This window comes from Poecile atricapillus, chromosome Z (assembly GCF_030490865.1).
Source record: "Poecile atricapillus isolate bPoeAtr1 chromosome Z, bPoeAtr1.hap1, whole genome shotgun sequence".
Classification (NCBI taxonomy): Eukaryota; Metazoa; Chordata; class Aves; order Passeriformes; family Paridae; genus Poecile; species Poecile atricapillus.
The window spans coordinates 62,725,075-62,745,619 of record NC_081289.1 but is presented as its reverse complement, the minus strand read 5'-3'; the positions used below and the strand labels follow the sequence as shown (position 1 = coordinate 62,745,619).

Sequence of the window (20,545 nt, the reverse complement as noted above, 5' to 3'; positions counted from 1 at the left end):
TGAACAGATGAAGGAGAAACTGAAAGCTTCATATTCAGGGAATGAAAAAGGTAAGACAGAAAGGGTAACTTGCAGGATGTGGAATTCTTCACTTCGTTATGCTTGTCTCCTCATTTCCTTGCAATTTCATGATTGGTAGAATTTTATTTGCATGAAAATAGGATAAGAATTCTGCCCTGCCACATAGGGAATGTGTGAAGAAACAACTGGGTGAATTTTACACTGAATGATGAAACCCGCAGCTCTCAGTTCAGAAAAGCTTGATTCCTCTTCAGGGAACACTACACATTTAGGGAATATCACTTGATAGATTGGATCAGGTGTTTTACAAGCATCCTATGGGTCCAGTCTGGTTCTTAAAATTAACACTTGTAGCTGTGGTGATCTCTTTAGATAGAGAAGCTGCATTAAAGAAAAACTAAAATTCTCTGAACATCATGAAGAGGCATTATCTCCTGACCTTGGATAAATCCTTTCATTTAAAATGGGAAAGGAAAACAATGGAAGATAGTGCCAGGAATTCTGGATAAGGTCAGAGTCTTTATCGTCAGCAAAGAAATGAAGGAAAGGGATTTTTACAGGAAATAGCACATCATTCACAAACTCAATGAATAAAAGTGACGGTAACTGAAGATGAAAAGATCTGCCCTTGGGAGAGAGAGAATGCATGAATGACCTCAGGGATTCCCTTCCCCCTGTTTGTTATGATTTCATACAGCAAAGTAGAACTGACAGAAGGAGTTAAAGCAAGGTCTTGGTTTCACAGTCAGTAACTGAATTATAGAACCTCCTAGCAATATGCCTGCTAATGAAATGTTTGCAATTCCTTATTGATTAAAGCACAAAAGGATTATGGTGCATACAGAGACACAAGCTTGGTTTTCTGACAGTGAGCATTTCTAGGTTGGGGAAAAGCCATTCAGAAAAATAAAGACATATGTTAAGTAATTTGAAAGAGTCCTAGGAGACAGTACAACAAAGCTAGGTACTGAAGTACTGAAGAGCACTGGAAAAGTGCTCTTGGCTTAAAGTGACCCTTGGTATGCTGTAACTGTGATAGAAGTTAACTGCTTTGAAAGAACACTTGAAAACAAACACTAGCTTGTCCATCATCCTGTTCTTTGAGACAGAAACCTAGGAGTAGTTCTATTTTGAAAGAAGACAAAAATAAAGTCTGCAGAATCTGTTTTAAATTCACATTGGAATGAAACAATGTAAGACTTTTGGAAATTTTCTGAAGCTCATACACTCTCTACTCCATTGTTTGGTAGTTTAGGCATTAAATTGCATGTTAGAAACCCTGGTCACATTTTGTATGATTTTATGTTTACTGAAACTGAAAAATCCCTAGCCCTTATCAGGCTACTGATTACCAACAATGGCCCAAAGGGTGGAACACATACATGAGGCAATAATGAGTTAGTCTGACTTTACAGACCACCATTTTCCTTGAACAGGGGTGGCAATGCACTGTGAAAGGGTCTTTAGAATAATTTCCTCACATTTCAAATGAATATTCTAACAAGTACATCCTGTCTGTGTACGTTATATCTTCCTATTTCTGAAGATCATTGCAGGCAAAAGTACTATGAAAACCAGTTTCCCCACAAAACCTACTTTAAAGAAAAAAGGCTTTTGACAGCAAATGCTCATCAGATGACAAGATTCTGTTAAGAATGTGTGGCTTCAGTACTTTATACTGTTCTATGGCTCCTTTTCCTGATCTGCAAAGAAGCTAAATATGGCTCTACCACAGAGTTCTGAAATCCAGAAAATGGTGGATTTCCTTATGATCTATACTGTCACTTTGTGGTTTATACAGTATTTCAACAGAGATGTTTGATTTTGGTAAGTTATTCATACTCAGTCACCAATGGAGAAATCTTTGGATGCTGAAAGACTACAGAAGGAGAATTTCCATAGTGATATGCTGTCATTTTAAACACGTCAAGAGAAAATAAAGTTAACTATGAGACTCTGGTAATTGTAGTTAACTTTCTGGATTCTGTTTTCCTGTAATCAAGAAAAAGCTGAATGTCTCTACTGAAGAGAAAACAGTGATTCCAAGAGAGTCCTGTGTGTTATACAAAGAGGTAGAAGTAAAACTAAGCACACCAAAGAAATTAGAAGTTTTTTTGTCAGGTGCTCCAGACAAGTCAGTCAAAGCATGCTTGATGTTTAGGATGAATAGGGCAGCCTAATCCTTAGATAACTGGGGATTAAGAAAAATTGTCATATGGCTGGCTATTAAACTCAGATGACTCAAGGCATATGATATTGAGTACCACTTTTGGTTCAAATGGGTAAACCCAAACTCTAAATTTGTATATTTCTCTGTCTTTTTTGATGTAACAGATATTTGAATGCTTGCTTTTTCTACAAATGCTGTAAATCATGGCACAAGCTCAAGTTTTGGGTTTTTTATTTAATATGATATGAGCAGCTCATAAAATCCTTTGTAGGTACTGAGCAAAGGATAGGAAACCTAAACAGCTTTGGCCAGGGCAGGATAAACAGTTACGCTGGCTGATGTTTCCAGGTACATTCAGGAGGCATAAGATTGGATGAAAGAGCTGACCAGCACACAGAGAAGAGAGTACTGGCATGCCATTAAAGCGGCCCCAGCAGGACTTGCACTTGTGATCTATTATTCTGAACTGGCTTTGGCTGTTTACTGCAATGTTTTGGATCCTTGGAGTTGAGCTGATGGGGAACTGCAATTTCCACAGCAAGCAAAGGCAAACAAAGAGATGAATGATTATTCCCCATATAACATGCAGGGAAGATATTCTCTGTCATATACTGGTCCATGGCAGAAATGCCCAATTTGGTTTCCACAGCTCACATCTCTAGTTATTGCTGTGCAAAGGGAATGGTCTTAGCTGACTGCACATTCATCTCTCCAGGAAGGTAGCTGGGTGGAAATGGCTGGAAATGGCTGGAAAGCCACTCCTAAGATAATGGAAGAGAAGACACCTGCAGAAATAAAATGATTCTTGCACAAGGGAAAATACAGAGCTAGTGAAAATTCTACCTTATTTGCTGGTTATGTGCCAAGAATACAGCCAGACCAGAGCCCTGCTTGTGAACAACTCCTAGGAAACCAGGGATGAAGTGTAATACAGGTGCACATACATCCCAGCCTGGCAAAGATGGTTCTTGCTGGTTTCCAAATGGCACCACAGAAGCAATCTAGGCAGAAGTAAAATTGAGAAGTAACAAAGACCAGCACAGTTCTCATGCACTTTACAGCTTTTATTTGCATTTCAACTGAGAGTAGAATACTTCGGAGGGTTCTTAGGAACCAGCTTCCAGGGAAGAGAATTGCATCACTCTCTTTGAGGTGGGTTGCAAATAACCTTACTGATGACCCAGGAAGTCGGTGTCCAATGGCAGAATCCTCAACTGCCCTGACACAAAATTAATTGAATATGTCTCATGAAGGAATGAATTTCTGTGCAGTTTGGATTTCTGAAGACACCTCTAGCAATGGTGTCCATTTTGCTTTCCTTAAGCATGCAAGGGAAATTATTACAATTCCTCAACTTCAGGATGGGCTCATTGTCCTGCTGCTCTTTGCTATACTCAAAAGTACTTTGTACATCCCTCTTCTTGTGGCAAGAAGGGACCAACTTTTTATCTTCTAGGGCCAGAGCAAGATCATTTTATGGTCAAAGTGAGCTCTTACAACAGTCATCTCAGGGAAGAATGGAAAAGGGAGTGAAGGTGAGGAAGATGCATACTTTTGGCAGTTCTGAAGTCACCTCATGTCAAACCCAAAGGAACCTGATCCACTGACTGCTAAAGAGTAGAGGAAGGAAAATGAAATATAGTGAGAAATTAGTCAAGTCTTCCTCTTCAAGAAGAGCTGACCAGAGGCCAGGATCTAACAAACAGCCTGCACAAAACATCATGGTTGTGTTCCTAAAACACTTTACAGATTCATGCAGTCTAATAAGGCCTGGGATGATGGCAATGTACCAAATGACTGAATTTTTAAAGACAATATGAAAAAATACTTCATGAAATTACTTGGTTCAAAGAGTTGAGGTAAAGACCAGCCAAAGAGCAAAGCATTATCTCTGACTACGAGAGGAGGAATAATCTAAATTTCAGACAGTTCTACAGTTCTTGCTCCTCAAAGGGGAAGTTTCCAGCTGCCTGTCATCTCTTTGTAAGCACTTGACTTATTTGCAACGAGGAAGCCTGATGGCATAACTGATGCCATGAATTCTATTTCTGTGACTGGAATATCATGTTCTAAATAATGGTTTCTAAAAGAAAGCTTCAGGATATCAACAGACAATTGTTCTATAAAAATCTTGCAGCCTTTTTGGAGAAAGACAGTAGCCAAGGAGAATGATAAGCCCATAAGATTTGATTATTTACAATTTATTTAATGATAATGTGCCAGGCTGTTGGATGATTTATTTTAACATTTGTAGACTGTGACGGGGCTGTTTGATTTATGAATTCTATCCAGGGCTATAACAGCAAAAAGAGATATGGAAACATGAATAAAAGAAACTTTCATTGCTGAAGATGTGACACTGGACAAAGTATTTTGAAGATAAATGAATTAGTAGGGTTAACTGGAAATTTAACTGCTTGACTGGTTAACTGGTGCTTCTGAAGTTGTGTGCCTATACTAGAATGGCTCTCATACAGGTAGGTAGGGCAGATATACTGTGATTCACACTCATTCTGGATTTAGACTGAAAAATACGTGAAATGCACCAGTCCACTCCTCTAACCAGGTAGGGCAGACTCATGCTATGCTGCTATGACAGAACAGTCGTGACAAATGGGGTCCCAAGGAAAAGAAGGTAAAGGAAAATGGAGAGGGTCTCTATGATGCTCCTAAGAAACACACAAAATATTTTCAGAAAAAATTCTGTTATGCAATTTAAAACAGATATTTTAACATAATTTCAAGAGCTGAAGGCTGTGCTCAACTAACTGCAAGATGAACCATACCAGATGCTTAAGAAGACCTGAAGACATTGATTGTGCCTTTCTGCTTTGTAGCATGTGCAAGGTGTTCTGCAACAAAGGGAATGTCAATGTGCCTTAGAGACGATGGTACACCTCTGGTTTTGGAGCTGTGTACTTCTGCAGGATCAATGTCCTTCCCCATCTACAGAATGCTCATGGCTCAAGGTCCAGTTTACAGCAGCCACCACAGAACCAAGGCAGAACCTCTCCAGGAGCACCCCTGGATACAGCTAAGGCTGCGCTGCCTCCACACCATGATGGCAATGGCCAAGGAGAAGTGAAGAAGAGGAAAATGAGCTCTACGAACATTCACGGACCAGGAAACAGCCATTCAGTGCCATCTCCGTAATGGAAGCACTCTTCACTCTGAATCCAACTGTTTTCCTCTGATCCAGGAAAATAAGTGACAGCTGGAAGCCCTCAGGGTCTGTCCAAACATTACAAAAAAGCTGGATGAAAATTCCTAGACATCTTTGGACAGTTCTAAAGGGAAGTTTCTTGATCATTGGAGAAGACCACTTTATCATCTGCCTCATAAGATCTAGATAAGGATGCATCTAACAGGAAGGAAGACTGTGTATTTATCTAATTTTCTCTGTTTAAGATTTAGGCACAAGTCACAGGACTACAGCATGACTTGGACTCAGGCCCCCTGTAAGAACCAATCTGAAACACAGAGGTGGCCGGTCTTTGTGCAGCAAAATGACTGCTATAGGCAGCCTTGTCTCACAGCAACACTGTTCTGAAGCAATCTTGCCAAACTTATTCTGAGCTGACATTAAGGATTATACAGATCATAGTCATTTTGATAGCATGCAGCAAATGACAGGGGACTAGCAATTATCATCTCAGGACTTGCAACTGAAAGCACCTTTCATCAGATTACTAAAATTACCCAAAGTCATCTACATTTCCAACTCTCCCAAGACTGCCTGCAGGAGGATCAAAAATCACACTCCATTTAGAAATCTGGGAAAAAAGTTTCCTGAGGAGCCTTCCAGAACTTCTTAAAACAGCTGCATAGAAAACATCTGAAGACATATGGAATTTAATGGAAATGCCACTACACTTTGTAACTAAGACTGTATTAAAAAAAATAATTCTGAGCATCAGCAATCAGCAGAAACAAACAAATAGAAAAATCCCTAAATATTAAGCCAGCCAGTCAAATCTCACTCACTAGTTAAATTTCTTTTCCTCTCTAGTTAATGTTTTCTAAGGAATCAGTGGTTTAAACACAGCATGTCCAGAAACTCTCATCTCTCAGCTGATACCTGCTAATACAGGAGGTACTACAGAATTCAACAATGTATTTTGCAAACTGGATTTTAAACTATCTCCCTAGGCTTTTTTATAGGGTCTATGTTCAGCTTGGAACCTGCAGATGTGCCATAATTAAAAAGGCTGTTACTAATCCTTTTAATGCTAAACTTTTTAATGCTATTTTTCTGGATTCTTGGAAGCAGTGTGAACTTATTTTCAGGTTGGATATTTATTTTTTTCAGAGGGTGAGGCATCAACACTGTGCACTATGTTGCTCAGTACCTCTAGAGAGTACATACTATTTGTGTCTGGGGAAACTCACCATTGAGACCCAGAGGACTGCATTTTTCAGTGGTCTAGAGGCCTTTTGGCTTATTTATTTTCCTGACTTCTTGTAAGACTATGAGTCTTACTGAAATTATAGCTAAAAGTGTTAACAGCACATTTATAAAGCAAGATGAGCTGTCTCATAGCTTTTGTTATATTAAAATATTTAAAATTGTATGCCATTAAAAATAAAGCTATATGGGTCACTTGCTAGGTCTGCAAACTAACAGGAAAATAACAAACATGGATAATCTAAAAATAATGGAATGTATACCCAGGTTTTCACATGAAAGAAAATATTTTACCTCAATCTTGTCATCTAATACCATTACAGAATCATAACACTATGCCATTTCCTACACAGTGGTTGTATGCTGGCCTCTGGGTAAATAGATTATTTCTTATAGACAAGACACAAATTATATGGAAAAATTATAAATATTTCCACCTAATGCAACTATTAGCCCAGCAATCAACTAAATATTCAAAGTGAGGCTTTGGTCTCCTTGAGGTCATCATTCCAGATAGGTATGGATGCTGACAGGCAGAGCTGAGCTGTCCAAAGGCTAGCAGAACAGTCTGTGAAGGACTCAGTGGTCTTAAGAAAATAAACAGCAATCCTGAGGGAAGAGACCAGAATTTTGTCCTGCCAGAATCTCTTCTGTGGTGATGAATTCCTGTCTTGTAAGTGGATTCATTGGATACATCTCAGCAATGGTCACTATGTTCAAAACTTAGTGGAAATAATTTTATGAGGTGAGTAGGGCATCAGAGTGGAAAATACAGAGAAATGAACCACCTGAAAACCTCCAAGCATCATTCAGCAGTCTGTGCTACTCTGTGTTCATTGTCTCTTGCGAAGTCTGGCAGAGGCCCAGCCACTCAACCCTTTCTATTCCCAAAAGGCCCTCCTCACTAACAGCCAGAAATGTAAAGTGAAGGAGATGAGCATAAGAGTGTGCAATGGGTTAACTGAGAGCAGAAGCTAAAGAATTCTCTTCACTGTTCAGTGCACTTCCTACTGTCTTCCACTCTCGGGCTCCAACAACACAGAGAAACAAGCCATGCCTGAGAAAGAAGAATGTATAGAAGCTCACTAGTCACTAGGGAAAGATCTTTCAGTCGTTACTAAAATAGCTGCACAAAGGAAATCAATGAATTTCCAGTCATAATATTTGCATTTCACTCAAAAGAACAAAAAAATTTAGTTAGGCAAACACGCTTGTCAATTTAACACCACAGATGTAATAGAACATTGGTTTATATCATCATCATCATCATCATCATCATCATCATCATCATCATCATCATCATCATCATCATCCACTTTTAAGTCAATACATAGGTCTGCAACAGGAGATTTTTCAGGAATTCTACAGCAACACATACACACAAATACACAAATCACATGTAAAAAGTAGCTTGCATAAGATAAGTAAGGTTAATGGCAAAAGCTTCTTTCTATGCAGAGAAAATTGAACATTAAAGCTGCAGCATTAGGAAAAAAAAAGTTTAAAAATAAGGAATGAAGTCGTACAACAGATGAGAACTTAACAAAATTGGTGACCTTTCCACACAGAAGAAATCAGGTTAAAAAAAACAAAACAGACCAAACCAAAATCAAAGGAGACCAAAACCAAATGAGACCAAAAGAGAACCACCCCCCCCGACATACATACAGACAAAAGTGAGAGCACAACAAAGGAAGTGGAAGAAAAGTGTTACCCATAAGTAGCCGCCGTTTCACCCGCTTGTCCACATCAGCTACTGACGTGGCATTGTACTCAGAACTCTCAATTGCAGCCTCATCCTTCTCTAAAACACAAGTAAGGGACAAACATGGAGCAGTTGGTTAATCACAAGCCCAATTTTCCGCTGCCTAAGACAGTTTCTTGGCATGGCACAGCCAAAGCCAAGAAGCAAGGCATGAAAGCACTAAATCCCCGTTAGAGAGTTAATTCCCTTTGAGAACCCAGGGAAAAATTGAAGGGTGTTTAGGGAAAGTAGGAAGAAAGAGGGTGAGAAGGAAGAATGGTCAACTCAGAAGTAATTAACCACACAGAGGAAGCTGGATTTCTACTGGAGAACAAGACAGCTAATATGGGTGCCCCAGGGAGGTGTTAATGATGAAAATTAAAATTCAGGAAGGCTAGTTAAACAAACTACCAAAGACAAACTAGGCTAGTGGGGGCACCAGGATCTGAAGGTGGGAGGCAGAAGACTGAGACACAGAGAGAGAGCGAGAAGAGTCCGGTGATGGATGGGCACGGATGCACCATAGCCTTGTACACATCGACACACTGAGAAACAAAACAACAGCATGCAAATTAAACAACAACAACAACAACAAAAATAAACAAACAGCAAACCAAACAAACACAAGAAAAGATCAGTTTGGGCAGTGCTGGTTGCCTGCTTGTCTATGAAACACTACTAGCTAAACATTCAACGCTAAGAAAGATGTTGCAAGAAGAGGGTTTAGTAATTTTATTAGCATGCAGTGAGCAGGATGATGTCATCAGAGGTCACTTTACAAGATAGTTTCTGACATCCTACATGTAAGAGTTTCATACATAATGAAGACTTTGATTATGCTTCATTAGAAATACACAGAAACTGTCACAAGTGTGGGAAGAGATGATCAGTAGGTGAAATAAAATTAAAGATTTCTGATACAGAAGAGCAATGGAGAAGCAGCAGCTGGGTAAATAAAATGATTTGTAGGAAAAGGGAAATGCTCATTAGGAAAACAAAAACCAAAAATGCAAGTGGGGACTTTCACATGCAGCAAACATAAAAAAAAAATGGTTAAGACAAGCAAACGAAGACAAAATATGTTAGACAAAGGGTCAACAAGTATTTATCTGGCATTGCAGAAGTTTGCATTCTTGCAGTGATGCCTGGAATATATACACCACTGAAGACAGCAAACACTGGAATCACTGAAGTGAGGAGGAGGAGGAGGCTGGCAGGTTTTGTTTGTGGCAACTCTACATGGTTGAGTGGTAACAAGAAGTTGTTTTGTTTTGTTTTTTAACAAGTTCTAGATGGATCAGGCTGCAATAGAGGCTTTTGTTTGAGTTTGTTTTTTTTTTCTCTGTAAATAATTAATAAACGTCAGTTTTCAGACAAGACAGGCAATCAGGAACCATCACCAGAAAGCAGGAATAAAAATGTAAAAAATAAATAAAAAACTAGAAGTATTCTAAGAGAAAGAACTATTTTAGAGGGAAGAAAATCAGCACAGGGAGTAATATGTGATTTACATCACAAGACCAAGGAATGTAACATGGAGTTGTATGTATCACATTACAAGAATGGGGAAAAAAAAAGTGAAAAAAAAATAGATGCAATGTACACAGCTTTTAAAACAAAATTTTTACATGCTGGAAAAAATAAAACAGCAATCCAAGGAAATTAATGAACAGTAATAAGTAGAAGATCGATTATCCATTTAATAAAACCTGCTCTCAAGGCTCTCACTCTTGCAAGTTCTCCACATCTGGAACTGCCACAGGACAGGGACTGTACGATGGACCCCTCTCTGTTATCAGAGACACTGGCTGAGTGATCCCCTGCACTCAGACACACCTTGTGCAGACAAAAAAGGCAGAGCCCAGCCCTGAGCCCCATTCAGCTTTACCTATGCCAGCATAAACCTCACTCTACCCCACAACTTGTGCAATTAAACCCCTCAGGAGTGAGCGAAGCTTTGGGCAGCCGTGGAACTTTATGCCATGGATCTGACCAAGACAGACTGGCTAAAGGTAACTGACAGATTTCCATGGGTTTCAAATGCTCTGTCTTGAAGTATAGGAGAGAAAATATGACAAATATGTGTCTGTGTTTTTTTAACCTCAGGAAATGACTAAGAATTTGTAAGAACTTGAAATTATACAAACCAAAAAAAAGTCAACATGTCTGCAATGCCAATGAAAAACCATTATGGATTTCAGGTTCTGATCTGTGAGTGAGTAAGAATTTTCAAATGTTAACTTGCACTATGCAAAAATGCACTTTATAATTTATTTTTTTTTACATTTAGTGAAAAGAAGTGGTGCTAAGAAAGTTATACATTTTATAATCATAAATATTTGCAAAGCATCTGCCAAGATACTACATGTCTTGACTGGCTTTTCCCTACTGATATTCTGAATGAAAGCTTAGTCACTACAAGTGTTGTAGTTTTTAGAACCAGGGAAGAAAGCACATAAAGGATGACTCCCTTTCCCTGGTAACAGCTCAGAAAGGGAGGTAATTTTTCTAACCTTGCTCAATCAAGGAAGTCTTGACTAACAAAAGTGAACTGAAGAGCTGAATTCCATTCAAAATGATGAATGTTCTACACCTTTTTACTTCAAAAATAATTACAGACAGAAATGAAAGTTACAAGCGGGTAACAAAGGGATACTTCATTAACAAACGTTTTGACAGAACACGCAGAAACGCTTCTCTGTGTGCCTGGCTGAGCCAGGAGCTGCTGGAACACCCTTCTGGCAGCGCTGGCAGCACAGAACCCCTGTGGGACACACACACGCGCCCACAGACACACACGCACGCACACGGCACAGAAATTCTGAGCAACCCAAAATCAAACGTGCTGCAGATAAGTACTCACCAATGCAGGTTCGGCCATCTGAGTGCAGGGCATACTTCTGATGACAACCACACACAGGACCAGTATCTGTGTCATCACAGGTGTGTTGGCAGCCTCCATTCCCATAGTTACAGGTTACTAGTTAAGCCCCATATGAATGTGTATATATGTATATATAAATAAAATGACAATGAAACCGATTAGTCTTGAGAGCCTTTCAGAACATAGAAGAGCAGTAACATACCAATATATAAGGCAACATAACATTTGTGTTTGCAATTATTTCCATTTCTTCCTTCTGCCCCCTCCCTTCTGCCTGTCTCATGCCCTAGCCTCAATCCATACCGAAGGAAAAAGGAGAAAGAAAAATAAAAGCATTTTCCTCACTCTATTTGTGTTAATAACTTTAGTGCAACTCTTAGCCAATTCCATGTCTTCCTAAAACTACATGCTTCATATCCATGATGAAATTAACAGACTACCAATATGAATGTATAGTTTCAGGTCTATAGGTGGCATCTCCCTTTTGTTGCCCCTTCATTCTCTCAGGAGACGGAGCAGAGACCAAGCAGCAAGAACAAAACCACAAAAGTATTGAAATCTACTATATCAAGTACTGCCTCCACTAAAGCAATGAGTTTAAAAATAAAACAGGAAATGTTTGGGTTTCTTTTTTCTTCTCTGCAACAATAATTACACAGTTGTTATGGCTCTGCCATGTGCTGGCCTCAGCCAAGAAAGAAGCACTGGAGATGCCACTTTCAATTCCAGGAATATAGTGAAGAACAGTTTTTAGCAATTCAAATGAACTCTGGTGCAAAAGTAGAAAACATATATTAAAACAAACATTTTTTGTGAGAATAGGTAGAATTTTGAAGGTTACACGTATTAATAGATCAGATTAAATTAATTTCTTTGTTACATGATGGATTTAATTTCTGCCAGGTAAAACAAACCAGATTTAAAATATTAAGTTGGCTAGCACCATATAATAAAGCCTCTCACTTGCCCCTGTGTCTTTTCATCCTTTGCACACCTTGATGCTGAATAGCAGTTCTGATCTGAGTGATTTCTGAATTCAATTCACTGTCTTCATTTTGACTTGGTTCTTTATTGGTAAACATATACTGGCAAATATGGCGGAAATCCAATATGCCATTATTTAGTTATATACTTTTAGTTTCAGAGGACTTAAATGTTTCGAAATGTTATGGTAATTTAAATGCAGACTGCATTTATTTAAACACTGACTCCCCGTAATCAGAAGGAACTTCCTCAAATTGGTCTTAGCAGAATTTTCCTTCTAGATAAGAATTTATAAAAGAGGCAGGGTAGCAAGTTGCAATATACAGTAAAAACAAGATAATGATTAACAGAATTTGAAAGTCATGTGTCTAACTAAAATCTGAGGTTTTATCTAATGCAAGAGGGTTAAGTTCATATATTTTCCCACTGAACTCAGTGACCCTGTTTTAATTCTAGCTCCTGAAAATGGAGTATACCAGAATTTTCCATCACAGTAACTAGAAATGAAATATCCCACCTCTGGTGTGAGTGTCTTAGTGCTGAGCAGCCATGCCACTCTCAGTAATCACTGAAATATTTAGCCTAAAATGGAACAGTTCTAAAAAAAGCAACTGAGGTAGACCCACCACAGCATACCCAACAGAATTCCCATTAAAACCTCCTGTAAGTATGGGAACCACAAGTTTACAATTTCAGTTCCTGAATTCTGGCAAAGACCACAACAGGAATTGTCAACCTCTTGAGTGAGTGCTCACCTGAGGCCACTACAGGTGCAAGTATCCTTGGTCTTCCCACTTACACTTGGAATAAAACCCCTTGTGCAGTTCAGAGATAGGGAATAGCCTCAGGGCCTGGTGGCAAGAATAATCTCTGAGAAGAGAGACTGCCTGGATTCCCACCTCAGTTTCCAGGAATATCACTGTTCTATCCAACTGGAGAGAATGGCAGTAAGAAAGATTGGGAGAACCTGCGTGATCCGTGTTCCCTTTTTGGAGCCTGTTTGTGCACTAGGCTGGAAAATGGAAATTCTGGGCTCAGTCCAACCAGACAGAAGAGGGAATAGACCCCAAATCATGAGAATCCTAAAGTTGCAAGGAATTACATTACGAAACCTCCTGAGCAACCCTCAGGAATTCTTTCTCCTTCTCCACTTTTATAGCTTACTAAATAATTTATTTTTATGAAAAAATAGCTGAAGCAGATCAGTCTTTTTTGCATCCAAAGGAAGTAACATTTCTTCCCCTTCAATACACAGTAATATTTTAGTTTTTATTTTTGATACAAAATGGACAAAATTCTATGTCAAGTCTCTATTCTTAAAGTTTCCAATTAAGACATGCTTATTACTTGACCCCATATGCCTCTAGGACTATCTGGAGTTTCTATCCTTGTTGGACTGCAGTGCAATCACAAATTAACTTAAGGGTGTTGTTTATGACAGATGTTTAAATACATTTCTAGCCAACAGTATTTTTATTGAGGATTTTAAAGTGCAATCAGCAACAAAGTATGTATTTAAAAAATGTGACTGCAGCGGTTATTTTTGGCATTCCTTGCTGAAAACCTCTGCCAGCAGAGATGAAAATATCTTAACACTCTTGCTCTGACCCATGTAATACGACGAACTTTTCCTTACCATATTTGTCTATGAAAAAAAAATTGCACTAGACTGATCGCATTTATAGCAAATCCTGCAGAATCACACACTTTTACAGCTTCCCTGCATATTAAAGTTACTGGTTCCCGTTCTACCCAGCCCATGAATACACATGTAGGTCAGTTCCTTTTCCTGTCTCCTAGAAACAGTAGTAAACCATGTTTTTGAAGGATTTGAATTTCTGTCTAGACTACAATTTATTTATTTATTTATTTATTTAGAGTAACTTCAGTCAACGTTTTGAAATTTGACAGCTCTACGGGTGAAATTGGTACAAAATCGAGTTGTAAAATATGTCACTTCAATTTTCTTCCAGCCCTCATTCTGTGGCAGTAACACACTAGAAAGTTTCTCTTGCTTAGAGGAAGAAAATCATAATTATTTAAAAGCAAATGGACATAATTTTTGTCAGAAAGAATTAAAGCAATAATAATGAGAATTCATGAAGTGTTATTTTAAGAACGATTTCTGATAAATTTGGACTCTGCAGCTATGCAAACAACTGTGTGCTCATTCAGAATCTGTGACATTAAAGAGGGAAACAGAGGCAAAGTGGTAAATTCATGGTAAAGGCATGGATCACCTTAAAATATCATAAATCATGTTAAAATGAGAGGCATGGAAAATAATGACTTGTTTTTGGTTTATTTTAACCAAAGGAGAATATTCACATATCTGTTAGAACTCAGACATACTTATCCCCACATGGCAGATTTAAAACCAGAGTAGTACCATCTTTTGACAGTGCTTCAGCATTTGCATTTGTCTAAAGTGCAGTCAAAATGCTGGGCTCTTTCCCTTAGTGGGAGAAATGCCCTGTGCAACAGAGAAGCAGAGAAGCCCTAAAGTGACACACACCCTCTGTGGGACACGTCCAGTGCTGGCAACCAAATCACCAGTCTGTTTTCCCAACACTCTTCCACGTGGATAAAGAGCTTTAGGGCTGACACTGGGGTTTCAAAGTGCCTTCAAACCAGATTAATTCTTTTCACTGACTACAATGCTTAGGGTCTTGGGCTGGCCAGACACCTTTCCGGTCCTGGCAGGTGGCATAATGGCCCTACTTGTCCACCCGTCCACGCTGGAACCAGCAGCAACTATTCAGTTTGACTAGGCTCAGCCTAACAGTCCTGAGACACAGCTTGGCATGTGGGCCAGTGCTTACACCCAGAGACATATATGGACTAGTCTAGAAATGACATTTTGATCATGAAAAAATAAGAAATAACTGTCTGAAAGAGAAATAACATCTTTAAGAACAACAAGGATTTTAATGTACATATTCCACTAAGTATAGGTATTGATATTCCATGCTAAACTCCCTGTAAGACAGAAAATACAAGAATTCTAACTCTACAGCCTTAATCCTGTTTTCAGTGCTTCTCTGAAGTTTCACAGAACCTTTCTGGTTTCTTCCATCTTTCATGGCCATGACAAGAAGTACTTGAAAACATATGGCCAATTATTTAATCCAGCATTTATTACTCAGTAACCTAAAAAATTGCCCAAGACAATGGTGTCCTGATCCTGTCCACATGTGGACTAAAATATATACCATGGTTCAGATGCCACAGAACTTGTCACAAGACAGGTATCTTGTGTTTTGTAGAATGGGCTTCTCAAATGGGCATATTGTCATTCCAGGCACTGTTTCTTAACTAAATTGCCCATTAAATACATAATTTACATAAATATATGGGTGGGCACCTCTATGTGATAAAGATGTGCATAGAACATTGCTTACACAATTTTTTTCTAGTATGGCTAGAAAAATTTACATTTTTAACATTCAGGGGATCATTGTACTGAAAGCAAACTGTTGCATGAGGACACTGTCATGGCGAGCTGAAAAGATGCCACTTGGCATAGGGAGGTTGGAATTTTATTGTAAAGTACTAGACAAGATTTTTAGAATTACTTTGCACTAGCCTTCCTGCTCACTTAAATCATTATAATACAAGGTGGCAGACAGAAACATCTGTAGATAGGGTTACACAGCATTTTTCATTAAAAGATTCAGCTTTTACTTGTTTATAACTCTTTCAGGTTGCATCTTGCAGGTATGTGAATCTGCTTTAGATTTCCTCTTATTTTTAAGCTTCCAGCTAAGAAAAAGAGGAACACAAAATGTCACAGTTTGTTCACATTTGGGGAAAAAAATCTTCAGTTTATCAAAAACTTTTAATGCGATCATGCTGAGGAGCAGGATCTTGTATCCATCTTATCATGGATACAGATGTAGAAAGAAGAGGTAAATTCCCATGTTTTTTTCAACATAATCTGCAGCCAAATTGAGTGCTCTGAAGTATCTTCTTTCTGCTGCCAGCAAGTATCTATAAAAATTACTGAAAAAGCATGATCCTCCTCTGGGCTTGTGTACACCAGAGGCCATTAAAGTAGTTTATGGGAGTAGCAGTAAACTTCCAGAAGCTGAAGTTTACTGATGTTTTGGATCTAAAGGATGCAGCTCATCTGAGGGATCACATATGGATCTGTGTGATTCTGCTTGTTGTAGTTTTAGATGGCCTCTTGTTCAGCCTCAACACTTCAGTGTTTTCTCAACATGTTGGGCAGCTAGAAATTGCACACTTAAAATTTACACTAAGAAACCATTAAGACTGCAATCTTAAGCATAGACCTATTGTGTCATGATAACTCTCCTTAATGAGAAATGCAGAAAATGCTCCTCTCTCATTTAGTGCCTAGTGAAGCTGGGGAAAGTCAGGGATGTGGAAACAGCTGGGAATCTTTTCTCATCTGCTGCAGAGTGAGTAGCAAACTGGAAATGAACTGTCAAGAAAGAATGGTCTTGTTCAGACAGTGAAAAGAACCCTAAAAACTCTAACCTATTTCTGCCTTCACTGTGGAATTCTTACTTAGAGTTTGGCAAGTCACTTGAATCTCTTCTATTACAGGTTACTGATATTATAGTCCCTTCTCTACGGCATTTGCAACTACAGCTGGAGCCATCAGGTATTTGACTTGGATCATAATAACATCCTGTAAATGCTTAGCTGGGTTCTGTGTGGCTCTTGTTAATCACCTATCACTACTCAGTGACTTCATACCTTTATATGCCTTTATCTTTGTAAGATGGGAAAAGCAGTACTTTTTAACTTGAGAAGAGTATTTTGAAAATACATTACAAATGTCTACAAAGCACTTTGGTATTACAGTAATGACTATCATGGGAAAATCCTCAATAAAATGAAAAATTTTATGTTCACAATAAGGTTTAAATACTGTGCAGCAGGAAAGGATGATGCACAGTATTTAAAAAAAAGAATCCTCTAAATTATGGAGAGGAAGCTACTGAACACAAGCCTGTTTAATGAGCACTGACCATCATGGACACTGAATGAAGCAAGAGTGACTGCCTCATCAGTATGTGTAGGTAAATGATAAGATGGGATGTGACTATGTAACTAGCATGTAATGACAATTATGTGATGCATGCATAAAAAGCATGGAGCCTCCCTCCAACTGTTTCTGCTTTCTAACTTATTTTAACATCTTCCTTTGAGGAAGACTTGAATCATTACTAAAGGCCTTGGGCCAATAAATTTGAAAACATCTCCTAGTGGTCTGACTGATTTGTAAACTGGCTGATAGAAGTTCACCCAGAGAGGTACTAGGTGTACTAAGATGTTCAGCAAGCTCTGACAAACCCTGAAAGGCATGGACTCCTGGGGGACCATGATAAACCAGAATAACTGAGAGGGATACAGGGTTTTACAAGGTTTTATCTGACCCTTCCAGTCGCTGTTAAACAGGGCTACAGACCCAGTCCAGGCTGGCAAGTGGGAAGTGTCTAGCTCTTCAACATAGCTGCACTGAGTAGTTGCAAAACTGCAGGTCAGGATTTATGCCAATTCCACTGAAATGGTCAGCTGTGAAAATTTTTTTTAAAAGTTGAGATTTGGTTTCAGAATTAGGCTTCTATAAATAGCCTGCTGTAATCTCTCAATTATTGTCCCAGGCTATCCGGCTACACCTCTATACTTCTGTGCATTTTGAAGGACAAGAAGTAATTATTTTAAACAAGACTCTGGATCATACTTGCAGAATGTGTTGCAGGTTTAGAGGTTGGTGTGCTTCAAAGTAAGCTCTGCAGCCTTGGAAAACTCAGTGTCCCTATTTAGAAATCTGTCCAAAAGTGAACCAAAAGTTCATTATACTTCCAACTACAATTTGAACACCAGAGGGCAAAGAATAAATCAAAGTTTTTACTCTATTAAACCCTGACACATTTAGAAATAATGTTTCAGAAAAGGCTCTAATCCTTCTGCCATCATCTATTACTGAAACTCCCAAAGAATATAAGAATTTGAGGAAACAAATAATAACAACATAACATCCTCCCACACTTCACCAATGTAGCTGATGTTGCACTCCAATTAACAGTACATGATATTCACTTCTAATAAACACCGAAGATGAAAATTACCATAAAGGCATTTTTCTCTGTGCTTTTGCTTTTGGTCCTGTGTAGCCTTTTAATATTGAGCACAAATCAGGCTCTACAATACTCTATGGCATTTCTTTATGACATTCAAAAGTGATTCTTTTCACTTTGTACTTGGGAACTAATATCATCTATGTGTGTTTACATAGTGGAGATCTCAGGTAGGAAAAAAATGAAGTGTAAGAAAGACCATCTCAAAAATACTGCCCCTGTGCAAAGCAGCAAACATTTTATATTGTTTCACTGCGCTTTTTTTGTCTCTCTCAAAGCTACCAAGTAGGAATACAAGCTATTGGACTCAGATCTAAGACTCACTGAGGCCATCAGAAGAGTCAGTTCTGAAGCTTTCAGATGACGATGCTGAGGACAATTACTTGAACCTGTACAGAACAATTTCTAATTTTGTGGGCTAATGAGCATCTTTAGCATCCCAGCTTCAAGAATACACCACTCTGGCATGTTCTCTAAAGAACAGTATATATGATGCAGCTGCATGCTTTCCAAGTAATAATTCTAGACTGTGAGCAGTGGAATCAAGACTAGGGCAATCATTTCTGTCTTTGAAAAAAAACTGCAACTGACACTCTTAATTTGATAGCTCTAGTGGGGTTTATCATTAAATTCATTGATACATCCACCTTTGCGGACCTTCAAAATACTGCAAGCCAGAATCCACTATATTTTATTTGTATTGCTTTAAAAGGAAAGTCTGAATTAAACTGATCCTTCAATTTTCTCCATTCACAAGAAAGCAGAATAGTTATCCTTTCGATAACTGAGCCACTGCCAGCATTTTATTATTCAATCCCTCTTATCCATCCCCAAATGCATCTTCTAGAGCAAAAACCCCCTCATTACTAAAATTGCAAATCACTTTTGGCCAAAACAAAGTTAACTTCTTCTGGAACATAACAATGAAGAAAACAAGACATTTTGGGGCATCTGAAATTTAATCTTCATCTACCTACATTTGCAGTCCTTCTGGTTTTTGGCAAGTTCAAAGCCAGGTCTACATTCACAGGCAACCCCACCTTTGGGTGTCTCCCGGCAGATGTGTGCACACCCATGATCTTTGTTCATACAGTTCATACCCTCTGTGGAAAAGGAAAGAAAAATTGAAAATATTAGTATTAAAATCAAATTACAAAATTATTATGCATATCCAGTCCTCCAATAATTTTATCCATTACTTTTACTTTTCATCTGGACCATGTTTCACAAGACAAAAGAACAGAGCTGAAAAGATATATATAGTCAACAAAACAGTATAATAAAAGACATGCTCTGGGGTAAATGTGGGCACTACTGTCTGTCTCTGTTTCATGTAGAAATTTGGGATTTCTCTATTCTGTATCTATATTCTAATCTTTCATTCAAATATCAGGGATTTAAAGGATAGTCCAGGAAGTTGTGTGTCCCACAGAGCTGAATAAGTGATCTCACTGTTTTTTTTTTTCTTGTATAAATTCAATGGCTGTTACCGTCTGGTGCATTTTTATCTGCCTGTTAATGTGCTTAGTATTTTCTAACATACAAAATCTGCCAAATATTATAACCAAGCATTTTTGCTTGGATCCATTTCTTTGATATTTATTTTACAACTCAATTCTCTGTCATCCACCCTAAACACATAAATCGTAAACACAGCACATCTCCAGAAAACCTACTACCACTTTTCTCTTTGACTCTATTAAGGAAAGCACACCAGCTGTTCAACAAACATCCAAGTGCCACGGGTGGATTCCTGCTAATGCTTATGCAAAGGAAAAGTATCAACCAGCTTTCTTTTAATTATCACAGAGACAAATTCAGCTTTCTAAACCATGTCAGTGATTTGGATACTGAATGCATCTTATACTCTTAGAGCCTTTCATTATTGGGTTCATTCAAATCCCACATATTCACAGAAATCTTGAACTCAGTTCTTATGGGTCAGCATCTAACATTCCTTGTGTGAACGAAGGCTAGCTAGATTTGCATTACAAAGCCTTCCTAGACTTCCTCTTGGATATCTGACCTGTAAAGGAGAGACAAATTGTCTCAGAATACACTGGCAGAGAATTCACATTGTAACTCAGCTAGCTATGCTGAAAACCTTGTGTGTTGCTCAAAATATGAGCAACATATGTCCTCTAAGTGACATCAGGGAGGACTCTGCAACTCATGTAGCATTTTGCAATGTGTCTGCTCCTACCTATTCCAGGTTAATTTCTTA

General features: G+C 38.5%; 1 protein-coding gene across 1 annotated transcript in view; it reads right to left on the bottom strand.

The window, feature by feature from the left end:
- LOC131573640 (signal peptide, CUB and EGF-like domain-containing protein 1) overlaps nt 1-20,545 on the bottom strand; it is a 199,350-nt gene that overhangs the window by 71,803 nt on the left and 107,002 nt on the right. Inside the window, exons 5-7 of the mRNA XM_058827792.1 lie at nt 19,299-19,424; nt 11,204-11,320; nt 8,311-8,400 (exon numbers count right to left, since the gene is read on the bottom strand). Coding sequence (XP_058683775.1) covers nt 8,311-8,400; nt 11,204-11,320; nt 19,299-19,424 — 333 coding nt within the window. The remainder of the gene's footprint in view (nt 1-8,310; nt 8,401-11,203; nt 11,321-19,298; nt 19,425-20,545) is intronic.